This window comes from Aquila chrysaetos, chromosome 22 (assembly GCF_900496995.4).
Source record: "Aquila chrysaetos chrysaetos chromosome 22, bAquChr1.4, whole genome shotgun sequence".
In the NCBI taxonomy this organism is placed as follows: Eukaryota; Metazoa; Chordata; class Aves; order Accipitriformes; family Accipitridae; genus Aquila; species Aquila chrysaetos.
Window position 1 is genome coordinate 12,373,286 of NC_044025.1, and position 14,265 is coordinate 12,387,550.

Sequence of the window (14,265 nt, forward strand, 5' to 3'; positions counted from 1 at the left end):
GTCAGGAACTGGCCATGGGGGAGGTGGTAGCAGATGAGCAGAGGGTACTATGGGAGTTATCGGTGAACAGCCAAAAAGATGGATTTTAGGACCAAACTTAATATTTTTGCTCCTTGCTGTAGTACAGAAAAAGTTGGCACGTGGAGCAGAGCACTGCTGAGTTTTTTAAAACAGGGGAAGAGCAGGACTTCTCCCGCAGAGCACAGGGTGACCTTCTGGGCTGAAATTGCCTGGGCTCAAACTGGGATGAAACACAGCAGTGAAGAGTACAAAATCATGCTCCGAGGTTAAATAACGAGGGGTTTGGCTATCAGCTGGCAGCTCAGTTGAAAACCGTGAGAAAGATCTAATTGCATTTAACCAGTGGCAGGGTAGACGTGAGCCTGCAACGTGCCGCAGCCGTGCGAGGGGCAGCCCGGGGCAGGGACAGATCCATCCCGGAGGAGAGGGGTCCTGGCACGCTCCACGTTCCCCTCGAGCCATGCAAAAGGGCCCTTCCTGGTATACACACCTGTGTCAATCATTAGCTAGAAATCTAGAGCTGGGTAAATATATTTTTGGCTTTGAATGTTGATGACAGACTTGGAGCATTACCTAATAAGGTGGGACCACTTGGTATCATGGTGTGCTATATATTCCTGCTCCCACCTGCAATCTTCCTCTCCCACACAGAGAGCTAGCAGGCTGCACTGGAGCGGTGCCTCTGTCTGCCATGAAGAGAACAGGGGTTTTCGTGAAGGCTGCTCTAGCCCTTTGCTGCTGCTTAGGTGAGTATTTTCTGGGATATGGCAGAGATTGATCTACCTGAATCGGAGCTGAATTTTCATTTCAGTAAAAGTGTTTGGGTCTTGTAACATGGAGGAGAGCCTTATTCCATGAAGAAATAGTCTTCCTGAGAGAGTGTAGCAAAAAATTATACTTCAAGACTGAGGTTTCAGCAAACCTCATACAGGTGACTGTTTTCATCTTCTTTCTTCATAGGAGCAAATTGCTGAAGGAGCAGTCCTAGTGCAGGGCAGGAGCTTGCACATGGGAGTACTGTGTATAAGGGCAGAGTAAAACTGTTAGAAATGGCATCATTATCCATGTGAGCAATATAAATGCAAACTTTAACCTCCAAGATTGCTCTGTAAGTTTACTGTGCTGCTCCTGATAACTGAGAAGGTTGTGTCTGGAGATGGACAGTGCCAGTGGTTGACAGTCATCTTAAACATGCATGTCCAAACTTTTGAAAGTCAAATATGAAGTCTCTTAGACAAGGTTAAAATCTAAGAGTACTGAATTGAAAGTACTTGTAGCGCTTCCCTGTAACATCTTAGGGGTGGATTAATATGTGTTCTCCCCTGTTTTATCTCCCCTCAAAAGTACAATGAAATTTTTAGTAACTTTTAATACATCCTATGACCATTTACTGGCATAATGTAAAACTCCATGTTTTCCTAAACCAAATAAACTAGTTAACAACTGTTGCTGAATTTAAGTTTCATGAAAAGATTTACATATATCTTCTCTGCATATCAATAATTTGATTTACTTATCTGTCTCTTTTTTTTTCTTTCAGGCATTGCCTTCGGAGTTGAGGTGAGCTACTGATCTATTTATTCTGTTCTATTCCAGGTTTCTGGTAAAGTAGAAACAGTATATAATTACCTGATGAGCAAGTGGATTAAAGCTAATGAAAGCTTGGCTGTTCAAATAATATTTGCCAGTGCATGATTGAATGATATTGCCAATTTCACGAGGAAGTAAAAGATCCCCCATTTTTTACAATACTTTCAGTTCATTAAATAAAATGAAGAAAATGAGAAGTAATTATACAATCCTATTATATTAACTCTTAGACATAATTTAGTTACTCCAAGCCAAAGGCAGTAGGTTACCTCCCCATGAGCAATACTGTCTTAAGATGATATGCTTGAAAGCATCAAAGACTGTGATTCCGATAATTTTTTCTATACAGTAAGACCCGCAGAACTGTGTTAGTTGCATAGGTTTTGTATACCTGTATCACAGAGAGGAAAACAGCAGGGTCTGTGCAATGGATTTACTCTGCAGGTTCTTGCCACATAGTTATGTGACTCCTGTAACTCACCAGAGAATGCAGCAAGATTTGAAACTATCAGATTTGGAGCTGAGGGGCTCTGGTGTACCGCCAGGCTCCCAATTACCAGCTGCCTTCATTAGGCACCATCTCACCCACAGCAATCCTTCCTCAGTGCCGTGCCTCCCCTGGACCCCGGCAGGAAAGCATAATCAGAAACTCCCGTAGAGAAGATTTACTCCTCCTGACTGCCTGAGCAGATTCAAAATACTACCTGTAATTTACCTCTCGGCAGGAGCCGCAGGTGCTGTGGCTGGGGTGGTGGGAGACTGCATGGGGGTTTCTTTCCGTGAGGGAGCCAACGTTGGGGCTGATTCTGTGCTGCGCTCGCAGGTTGATTGCAGCCAGTATTCTAGTGGAATTGGGAAGGATGGCACAGGCTGGGTAGCTTGCCCAAGGGACTTGAAGCCAGTCTGCGGCACTGACGGCACCACGTACAGCAACGAGTGTGGGATCTGCCTCCACAACACGTGAGTATTGCTGGAAACCTAGCAGAAGACTCAGGGCAAGGTGCTCAAGGTAAGGGTGGCATCTTTGTCCCCCAAAGATGGTCTGGGCAGAGGAGCATGTGAATTAGTAGCTGGGTGCCGACGCTGCCAGTACCAAGGTGATGCTGCTCTCTGTGATCTCTGACGCAGGTCTGCTTTCTTCTAGGGAACACAGTGACAGTGTGGAGAAGGCGCATGATGGAGAATGCGAGTCGAAATCTATTATGGTAAGACAAAGTCTATGGAAGACTTCAGCTGGCTGTAAAAGGGGACAGTTCAAACACCACACAAGAGGAAAACAGAACGTGCACAGCTGGTCTGTACAGACCAAAGGGAATTAAAATCTGATAACCAAAGCTGAGAGGGTTTTTATGGGCTATCTGGTACCATGTCTCTGTGCTTTTCTAATTCAGACTTCTAGTCTCTGTAATTGGGAATAAAATGAAAATGTTGTGTTGGCTGAAGGTTGGATCTCACCACCTGGATAGCTCCAGCAGGATTTTATGAAGGACCTCACAAAATCCAAATCACAGTCCTCCTTCCTATGCCATATTTTTTCAGCAGGAGAGAATTCCCACAGAACTGACTCTGGCTTCCACTTTTGATGGTGGAATTAGTTTGATGCTGGATTTGTCCCCAAAGGCTGAAGGAAAGTAAGCAGACTACATAGAAGTGTTATATCTTTATATTGAAAATGTGTTTGTTTTTTTTTCTCTATTCCTGCTATTTTTACAGATTGATTGCAGTAGGTACCGAAGAACTGTAATAGACGGTCATGTCATGGTAGCATGCCCAAGGATACTGAAACCAGTCTGTGGCTCAGATAGCTTCACTTATGACAACGAATGTGGGATCTGTGCCTATAATGCGTAAGTGTTGTGCATAGAACATCCTTCTAGATAATTAGTGATAGTTAAGGCTCTCAGAAGCACTTCTGTAAAACACTAGTCTTTCTTAATGCAGGTGTCTCTGTAGGTCTTTTTGGAGCTGGCTGCTTGTAATTCTCCAACCAACCCGATTTTTCTTCCCCATTTTCTGTCTGTGCTCATGAGGGTTACCACAAAAGAACCAGAGGACAACCCAGAGCAGAGCCACGAACAGATCAAAGTGTTACTTGTAACACCTAATTACTCCTAATGCTTAATTACCATGTGATATGGAAATACCATGCATTTGCTGCTACCATCTGTGGGGTGCATTCAGACAAGTCAAGCAGTTGTAGTGTCCCACAAGGTGGGTGGGACCTTGCTTTCTTGTCCCAGTGCCTAGAGTGTATTGGGAAAAGTTATTCTCAAGGCTTCCTAACCAAAGCTTTTCTTTCTTTCAGAGAACATGACACCAACATTAGCAAAATATATGATGGAGAATGCAAGCAGGATATTGGCACTGTAAGTGCAACAGAAGTCAAAAATCCATCTCTTAGGACTGTTAATAGAATCCTGATAATCCCACAGATTTCCCTAGCAAACTGCAAGAGGACCGTATGACAAGGCTTACGAGGGTCACAGTCCATGCTTTGCTTTTATGCACAGTGAGGGTGGGTTTTGCACCCTCCCTGCTCCAAAGAGAGGGTCACCCCACGCATACCACACCAAACCGACGATGGAGAGAGGGGATGGATATGAAAAGAGAAGCTGCAGCGAGTCGGTGCTGCAGAACTCGCTTCCCTATGTATTAAGCTGGCTTTTGTGCCCAGGGGAAGGGGAGGCCCAAGATTTCACTTGCCAATATGCTGTGCAGGTTGGCAGTTTTCTCTCTGGAGATCGCAAGCGCTTCCACCCTTTGCAACAGGGATTCAAAGCTCCCAGGCTGGTTGCTCTCACAGACATAGTGAGACTCATAAGAGCAGTAAGCATACATATTTATAGAGTATAATTTATTGTATATTTGTACGAGGCCAACAGTCTGGTGCCTCAGGAAGAGAAGCTTCTGTATTTCAGCACCAAAATTCTGGGATATAGAAAGTCCATTCTCTAACTGATAGATAACCATTTTTTCTCTATCTTTTCAAGCCCTGTGCTTAACTACAGGGAATCTGAAATAATAAGTAGTCACAGAGCTGGAGAAGTGGGGAGAAAACCAACGCAAACCAAAACAGTATTAGTCAGATTTCCAGCTGGTGAAAAATGTTTCCCACTAAATTCAAGACTGTTTTTCTTGATGAGAATGGGCCCAAAATTTTGTACATGTTCTTCTGCTTGAAGGATCCCTTCTTCAAGATAGTCTTTTTTTCTTGACTCCTAGAGAACTAGGATAATATTCAGAAAGCTAATTTCTGATTGAACATTTAGCTTCAGTGTATCAGAGCTTTGTCCTGTTGCAGAAACAATGGAGGCTGGGATACAGAATGAAAAGGTTTTGCATCAATTTTTCTCACATAGCAGGGGCTCCACCAGAGCTAATTCTCCTTATTGACAGATTGACTGCGATAAGTACCCAACAAGAAACACTGAAGATGGCAAAGTATTAGTATCTTGTCCAAGGATCCTGAGTCCAGTTTGCGGCACAGATGGTATTACATACGATAATGAATGTGGGATCTGCGCCCACAATGGGTAAGTGCCATACGTAGAGCACTCCTAAGTAGCCAGCAATGCTTTGCAGTCCTGAGAACCAACCTTCTGCATTTCTGCTTATGCCTATTTCTTCAAGTCTCTTAAAAACTGGATTGGTTTTGGATTTACCTGGAGTTTCCTTCTGATACCTTCTTTGTGCTCATGAGGGGAAATCTTGAAGAGTCAGATGGCAGCTCCTTGGATTAGTCTGTGGGCTGGGCAGTGACTGAGCAGAGGAAGGAATAATTCAGAATATTGCTTTAAACTGCATGTTATAAGAAGATGTGATGAGCTTGTTAATGAGTAATGTAGCTATCCTGATACACTCTTATAGAGTCTGAAGCTGTGATTTGCTTCATTTTACACATGACTGTGACCAAGAGGTTAAGCATGTAGTTTCTCAACTTTATTTTTTCCCTCTTCCAGAGAACACAGGACCCATGTTAGCAAAAAGCATAATGGAAAATGCAGACAGGAGACTTCCGAGGTAAGTATTCAATATAAGGCATATTTCTTCTCTTACTTGTATTAACTGAAATGTTCCCTGAGGTTACATCTACTCTGGAAGTGAGCTGGCCTGAAGCCTGGCTTTCTCCACATGTCTATTAAGTCTTGTCAGGCCCTTGTGTTGAGGATGCCTACAAATCCCATCTGTCCTGAGGCAGGTGTCCTCTGGGGCCTCCTTGCCCGCACAGTCCTGGCAGATGGGCTGCACGGGAGCTAGGCGCAGAGTTTTCATTACGAATTCGTACCTACACCAACCTTTGGGGTGGGGATATATTCTGGTATATGGAGCACACCTGAAGTTTTGATGTGAGTGTATCAGCCGAGAAATCCCAGAGCTGGTGTCTAGGACATGCCAACACATAAATGTGAAAGTCGGTCAGTTTGGGCTTGGATCTTCCTTTGAGGATGCTCTTCAAATGCATTGTCAGCAAAGTCCAAATTCCTTCACTGTTTTGGCGTTTCGTTTATATTCACACTGCAGAATGAAAAGGGGACTATGTTTTTCTCTGTTTTTACTTTTCTGGCATACCTTGCGTTAGGGATTGACAGAGCTACTTACCCTGGTGATTTGGCATCTCACAAACTATGCAGTGCTGTGCAGTTCCCTCTGTGCATAAGAGGATTCATGCAGAACTGACGCAGCCTGGTTTTGAGAAAACCGAGTCCTAGCACTAGCGTTGTCTCAGCATCCCAGCGTAACAGGTGTGGCAGGAGGTTATGTTGGGGTTTTTCTCAGAGAACAAGAACTTGCCCAGGTTTGACACTCCTGCTTTTTGTAGATCGATTGCAGTCAATACCCATCAAGAATGATTAAGGCTGATAAAGCCCAGATACGCTGTCCAAGGATCCTGCTCCCAGTCTGCGGCACAGATGGATTTACTTATGACAACGAATGTGGCATCTGTGCCCATAACCTGTAAGTACCGTACATAGGATTCTCTTTTGGATTGACTAGTCATGGTTAGCGCTTCATACGGCTTTTCTTTTGATACCAACATATCTATATATCTCTTTCTGTTTCTCTTTCAACCTCCTGAAGCCCTGTCACCTTGATTTTGTTCCTTGATGCTCTGTTTGTTCTCCTCTGGGGAGCTGTGGGAGAGCCAACTCTCAGTCCGAGCACACTATGAGGGCTGTGGTATTTGGGCTGAGGGAAGAATGGATGGGACTGCTGCATAGCACACAGTGAGGAGACCTGATAGGTCTGTTACCACTTAGGATTACACTTGCTAATGACTGGGAGAAGGTGGTTCATTAGGCAATCAGATACCTCCTTTATCATATATATTGGCTATGAGTTTGGTTTTCTTTCCATGGCACCTGGGTGTCACAGGGCTTAGTTGGTGAGCGTGCTAATGCCAACCTCTCCCTTTCAGAGAACATGGGACTCACGTTAAGAAAAGCCACGAGGGAAGATGCAAGGAGGAAAGTACTCCTGTAAGTGTAACTAGCTATAAAATAAGTGCCATCTCCTCTCTTTCCAGTCTCCAGGAAGACGCTGGCTGGGCTCAGTGCACCTCCATGCTCCTGGATGCATGGGGGGGTGATGCGCGGGGCTCGTGCTGGTGTTGTGGTTCTCCCTAGCTGCTCACAGTGGCTGCCGCCAATGTGCTGTACATGAGGGCAAGAGAGAACGGGGACAGGCCGGGACTTCAGAAACAGAATGTGCCAGTACTGCAGATCTCTGAACAGAAATCATCAGAGGCAGCCCAAGAAGCATGCAGCCCATTTTAGGACAGTATGAGAGAAAGAGAGAAGGCTGTGCTAGGTGTCTGTGTATTCATTCGGTGCTAGGACTTCCATTGCACTAGACAGGCAGGTTAAAAAATCCTTATGCTCTGGTCAGCCAGGAAAAATGTGCTCTCAGGTATGCATGCAGAAATAGCTTTATTATCCTGCACAGCAACAGTATGTGCTGATAATATCTCAATGCATTTATTCTGCTTATGCAGAGCAGCTCTAAAGCACCAAAAATAATTTCATGCATCCTGAGGGACCATAATATATTTTCTATAGTAAAGAGACATTGTTAAAATGTTGTCTTTGCTTTAATTTGCTCTTGGACCATGTGGGAAATATGGGTAATAAGAAACACTCCATTGGGGAAACTATGCAAAATGACAGTGAAGTGTCAGTGATGCTTAGCTAGTGTAGACTGACTTCTAATAAGTGTTTGTCTATTATCCTCAAATATTTAAACCGTTAGATTTTATATATTGTCAATATTTTTGCAAAAGGAGCTGGTGAAACAGTTCCTGCTGCTGTTTTGAAAAAGCTGAAACAAAGTCTCAGATTTAGTTAACTATGTCAAGCTGGACTTAATGTCAAACACTTAAAATCAGGTTCCTTGGCTTAAATGCTTGTTTTAAAACTTGCATACATATTACTCTAGGAAAATAATCTTTTTGGTCAGCTCTTCCTTTCTTCCCTCTGTTAGCAGACAATACCAAACCCAACTACAATTCATTAATTCATTTCTAATGGAAACTTAAAAAACCCTCTGATTTTCCTCTGGTAGAAACCTGTAAAATCTGGAGGATCAGAGTGGACAGAGTGCAGATGAGGCACTCTTCCGTTTCCCAGCAGCTGACCCAGCATTGTTATTTTATCTCCCCAGGTTGACTGCAGCACATACCTGACCAATACTAAAACTGGCGAAGCCATCGCAGCCTGCCCCTTCATCCTGCACGAGATCTGTGGGACAGACAGTGTCACCTACAGCAATGACTGTGTGCTGTGTGCCCATAATATGTAAGCCCTGGAGGTCACCCCCCCCCCCGAGAGCTCAACGGAGTTACTTGCTGAGCATTTTTAACTCTGCTTTCTCTTCCAGCGAATTTGGAACCAATGTTGCCAAGAAGCATGATGGAAGGTGCGCAGAGGAAGTTCCCCAAGTAAGTAAAACCTAAAGAAAAATCAGAGCTTGAGCTGGTGCTGATTGCATAACTGGAATAAACGCTGGTTGGTTTTGGTGGTGTAGGCTCCACTGGGAGTCACGGCTTGTGCCGTCCTTCCTTCTGCGGGTGAGTATCACCCTCCTGGCAGCAGGATCATTGTGCGCTCCCTGCACGCAGTCAGGAAAAGAAAGAGGAGAGGGCAGGTGAGGAATTAGTCATGAGACAGGCAGCATAAAGGATTTAAGGCTTTACAAGAAGAAATCCCTTTCCCACAGCAGTCTATCATAGCTGCTGCAGAAACTTAGCAGTCTGTTTTGGCAACATGGGAAGGGGACGCAGAGGACCCAGGGTACCCGGTGCCTTCTGGATGCTTGCATTTTACAAAAGGATGTTCTGCAAAGATTAGAAAATTGCCTGTGTTTTGGATGCTGGTACCTAATGTGCCAGGGGATTCAAACCCCTCTCTCTCTTTTTTTTTTTTTTTTTTTTGTAAATGCAATGTAATCTGATGTATACCAACAATGAATCTTGTAAAAATACCAGATTAACTGTATTTGGCCAGCTCTAAGCTATTTACACTCACTGGGTAATAGAAGAACAAAGCCATCTCATTAGCATGTGTTTGAAAGGGTCAACATCCTGAGTCAGATGTTTCATTTCTGTACAAACAAACTATGAAATGTCATTCCTTTGTTTCCTGAGTACACTCTGTGCTCAGACTGGGTGAGATACATAAATCAGGGAGGAAGAGCTCATACTGGAGAAACTGGGAGTGCTAAAATGCAAAGCCAGTTTTTCAACTGGTGTAAATCAGCTTCAACTGCTGTCAGTCCTGCTGGCAGATTTTCAACACTTGGAGCCATCCCCTTGCAACAAAAGTCCTGTCAGCACATCTCCCTTCCATTCTTGTGGGCCAGGAAAAACACCTTGATCACAGTTGGCCCTCTTGCAGGAAGGGCATAAATCATGCCATTTTGATTTGCAGATTATTTTTGAGCTGCATTTTGTAATATCCCGGTAGGTTCAGCAAGGTATAGGGGCATCATGATAAATACAAAGCTGAATGAGTAATGTCTACCTTCAAGCCTTGATTCATTCTTCTCCAGCATAAGGCTATGAAAGGAAATTGCTAGCTTTCCATGAAGAATGAGTTGATATATAACCATAATTTGTGCTATGGCAGATCCTAAAAGGCAGGGGCATAAGCAGGGGGGGTTGTGTCTGGGCACCCTTGCACAGAGCAGAGCCCACGCCAGAGCTTTTGCCGTCTTTGTTCCCCAGCTTGACTGCAGCCAGTACCCAACTACCACGCTGAAGGATGGCAGACAGCTGATGGCCTGCACGATGATCTACGATCCCATCTGTGGTACCGACGGTGTCACTTACGCCAGTGAGTGTACGCTGTGTGCCCACAACCTGTAAGTACTTGTCCTTCTGCCTGGGGAATTCGCAGTGGTGGTGGTTGGATCTGTGAGTGCCAAGTAATGTGCAAGGGCTCTCTCTGAATCCCTGTGCTGGATGGGTCCTGTCTGTCTACCCCTGTTTTTCTGCTTGCCCTTGTTGGTGTTTGACGTGGTGTCGTGGTTTAACCCCAGCCAGCAACTAAGCACCACGCAGCCGCTCACTCACTCCCCGCCACCCGGTGGGATAGGGGAGACGCTCAGAAAAAAAAAAGGCAAAACTCATGGGTTGAGATAAGAACAGTTTAATAGAACAGAAAGGAAGAAACTAATAATGCTAATAGCAACAATAATAAAATGAAAATAATAATAAAAGGACTGGAATATACAAAACAAGTGATGCACAATGTAATTGCTCAGCACTCACTGACTGATGCCCAGGTAGTTCCCGAGCAGCAACCCCCACCCCAGGCCAGCTCCCTCCAGTTTATATACTGGGCATGACATCACATGGTATGGAATATCCCTTTGGCCAGTTGGGGTCAGCTGTCCTGGCTGTGTCCCCTCCCAACTCCTTGTGCCCCTCCAGCCTTCTTGCTGGCTGGGCATGAGAAGCTGAAAGAAGAATCCTTGACTTAGTCTAAACACTACTTAGCAACAACTGAAAACCTCAGTGTGTTATCAACATTCTTCTCACACTGAATCCAAAACAGCGCTGTACCAGCTACTAGAAAGGACATTAACTGTATCCCAGCCAAAACCAGGACACATGGGCATTCAACCCCAGAGCCCCACAGGGGGAGATGCATCAGCTGGGGAGAGCATTATTCCAAAAGACAAGTGCCTGGTCCATAAGGGCGTGTTCTTGTTAGTGCTGTGCAGGTAGTGCTAAGCTAGTTTATCTGAAAATCTCCTGTGCACTATGTGGGAGTGAGGTTTGTTCTTGCACTGTGGTTGTAATGGGGAAGGTTGCGGCTAATGACGGTCTCTCTTTCCTCCAGGGACCATCAGACCAATCTTGGCAAAAGAAAGAACGGACGCTGTGAAGAGGATATTACAAAAGTGAGTGGGAAAGGATGGGAACAAAGAGTGAGGTCCAGTGTCTGTTACACTCATGAGGGACTGTCCTCTGCTCTTGGTTACAAATTGGGGGAGCGATGGTGTGCAGACCTGAGGAGATCCCTTGGGAATTTCACACTGCCAACATCCATCCCATTGCTCTGTAACAGTGCAGGAAAAAATGTGGCAGTGAGCAGAAATAGTACAAGATCACATCTGCCACCAGGAGGAGGCTTTTGAGTTAGTTATTATGGTGTTACAGACAGTTTCATTTCTCAGTGGGGTGTCATTCTTTATGCTGGGGGGCTACAGTTTGCTCTCAGGCAGAGAGACTTACGTCTATCTTCCTTGTGCAGGAGTATTGCAAGAGCTTCCAAGAAGTCTCTTCTATCTGCACCATGGAATATTTGCCCCACTGCGGCTCTGATGGCAAAACATATGGCAACAGATGTGTTTTCTGCAATGCCTACCTGTACGTACAAGAGTAAAACCCTTTCTTTCATGATCAATTCCTGTACCTACTACGAATGCAGGGCTGGTTTCATAATGCGTTTTTGACTAACTGCTTATGGGTGTACACTGGACATTTTCGGTGCACCATGACTTGTGCAAGGAGGTGAGGTTTTTGCATTTTAAGGGAAAACGGGAAGAGCCCATTTCTGTGATCTGTACATGCCCTCCTGTTTGTTAACTTCAAAGATATTATACTCATTTTCACCAGCACGTAGACTGTCCCACAAGCTCATCAGAGCATGTGGAAAGTACTTCACCAGACAGACTGGATTGTGTCAAATGTGTGAAACCTTTCATCTTTGCTTTAATGATAATAATGAAAGGGAGTATTTGGGCTTTTGAGACTGTTCTTTATCTCCAGTCAACACTAAGCCAACACTTGGGTCAGTGAAGTGAGGAACAGGGCTTCAGCACTAAATATGCTCTGTGTCTAATCCTTCTCTCTCCTTTTCTCACCAGGAAAAGCAATAGGACTCTCAACCTCATGAGTATGACTGAATGCTAAGTCTGTGCTGGAGTCCAGCCCAGGAAAACAAGCTCCCTTGTATGTGACTTCCCATGGGCTGATCTTCCCCAGCAACTTTCCTTCAGTTTGTCTCATTTCCTTAGGTCCTGAAACACTTGCTCAATAAACTCACTTGGCAACATGTCTCTGTCTGAATGGCATGTCTCATTCCTTCTACCCCTTCTCCTCCCTAATACGATACTTCTAGTTGTGCACGTGTATTTTTCTATTGATGTTCTGCTCTACCAAACAATGTGGGTGAATCTTTTCCTGCCATGTGTCAGTGCTATCCCTGCTGTGATGAGGGCCTGGCCTCCCCTTGGAGCTCCCAGGCGCTTCCTATTCCTCAGAGTCTTCTTGTCAGTATTAACCTCATCTAACCACTAATATCTCTGTATGACCTGATCATGGACTCCATCTTTATAGTCAGCGCAAGGAGACATTCACCTCAAGGGCATGGTCCACCTCCTCCATAGGGCAAAGTCTAGGACCTGGGTGGTGGTTTGCTCTCAAGAAGAGCACCTTCTTGCTGTGGGCTTGACAGGGAAACTGGGTGCCTAGCCAAGGGGTGCCCTGCTCCTGGTTCCCACTGCCTGTGTGGCCTGTCCCATGGAAGAGGTAGCAGCTGCTGTCAGGAAAGGTGATCCCAGCCTGTCTCCACTGAATTTGTCCTCAGTGTTGAGTGCTGTTATAGGATGTAATCCACAGCAGGGGGGAATGTCGAGCTCCCTACAGGGTCACAGACAGCAGAAGTGTCCACTCATGAAATATCTTGATTGATTAATGCAACAAAATATCTCTGGGACTGGTGGCCAGAAATCACCCCTGGGGTGGGGGACAGCCCTGAAGCTGCCTGCCTTCTAAGGCCATTTGGGAAGGAAAAGGATGCAGAGGTTCACTTGTGACCAGTTTTAACTGACTATATAACAAGTCATAGGAAAGCTGTTCTGCCTGATAGTCATGTTTTGCCTACTTTTTTGAGGCTGAAGATCTCAGAGCCTATTGATGCAATTGCTGTCACTTTGGTGTCCGTATGGATGGCAGGGAGGTAGGGCGACCTAGGGGCTGCCTTTCATCTGTTGGCAACATAGGTACAGCCACTACCACTAGCTCCATACCAGGTCACCAAAGCCATCGCAAGTCTAGTATTTCAGGGTTAAAGGATTTCTTCTGGACTACAGCTAGCGCCTCCCTGGTTCAATGTCCCATTGTAGTTTACTAGAGAATAACACAATTATTTGGATCGGTTTGGAAAAATCACTCTTTGAATTGTCGGGCTAGAAGAATAGGCTGAAGGCAAATGTTCCTGACTTGGAGATACTATGGGTATTGTACCAGGGAACGAGGCCATAGTACCTCCGTGCCATTAGTGTCCATGCTGGCATGTACTTTTCAAGATGATTTGTAACTAACAATGGCTTATTGTACTTTTTTTTGGGTCTGTGTCCTAGTGTAAATATTCCTTTGGTTTATATAACCTTTTTGCCATTTTCTGTTAAGGTGTTTGGCAGAACATGCTGCTTTAGTCTTGTTTGTGTTACTTGGTTATCCTCAAGGATAAGACCTGAATAATTTTTTTTGTGGACTTTGGCAGACTTTTACTTGGACTTAGCTCTGACTGCTGGCTTTTGCAAGCCTTTGCAGTAAAGCTGTCAAGATCCAACTGAATGGCATTAGCTGGGCACAGCCGTGCCAAAGCGTCCTCTGTGGACCTCATTGTCTGATGACACCAAAGGCAAACAGGAACTGAAGGAGGCACAAAGTTGAGGTTAAGTCAGAGAAATCCAGGGAAGAAGCCAAAGTGGTCATTAGAGAGAGGTTTCCATGCAGTATTTGCCAATAGGTTTCACGTAAAAGTACGTAACGGAATAAATCACTAAAACTGGGCCAGAAAATGGAAAAGCCTGACATTGGAGTTTAAATATCCCCCCAGGCTCAGGGGGTGTTTTATGAAGCAATATAACTCTATAAAAGTAGGACAACCTTCTTCTCAGGGACAGAGCTGTTTTCTGTGCCTCAGAGTTGTTTTTCAGCTGTTCCAGGGTTACTTACTGAGTGTGTGTTAATTAGATGATTTCTTTCTGCTTTGTGTTGATGAGGAAGTGATGGTCAGGCAAAGAAAAGCACATTCAAGAGGAAGCATTGAATTTTTGTGGCTTAGGAGAAAGGTAGAACAACTATGTTTGGCGTGTCACTAAGAGACTTGAAAGGTGGTTTTAAGGTATGGTTGACTGCGCTGG

General features: G+C 44.8%; 1 protein-coding gene across 1 annotated transcript; it reads left to right on the plus strand.

The window, feature by feature from the left end:
* Positions 1-561: 561 nt before the first annotated feature.
* On the plus strand, positions 562-12,169 carry LOC115334238 (ovoinhibitor-like). Its single transcript, XM_029998217.2, has 16 exons — positions 562-767; positions 1,562-1,581; positions 2,435-2,571; positions 2,756-2,816; positions 3,325-3,458; positions 3,917-3,977; positions 5,008-5,144; positions 5,571-5,631; positions 6,431-6,567; positions 7,028-7,088; positions 8,269-8,402; positions 8,485-8,545; positions 9,830-9,966; positions 10,950-11,010; positions 11,364-11,479; positions 11,980-12,169. The coding sequence occupies exons 1-16, from the start codon at positions 713-715 to the stop codon at positions 12,023-12,025; spliced, it is 1,419 nt and encodes a 472-aa protein (XP_029854077.1). The 5' UTR covers positions 562-712; the 3' UTR covers positions 12,026-12,169.
* The last annotated feature ends 2,096 nt before the right edge of the window (positions 12,170-14,265 follow it).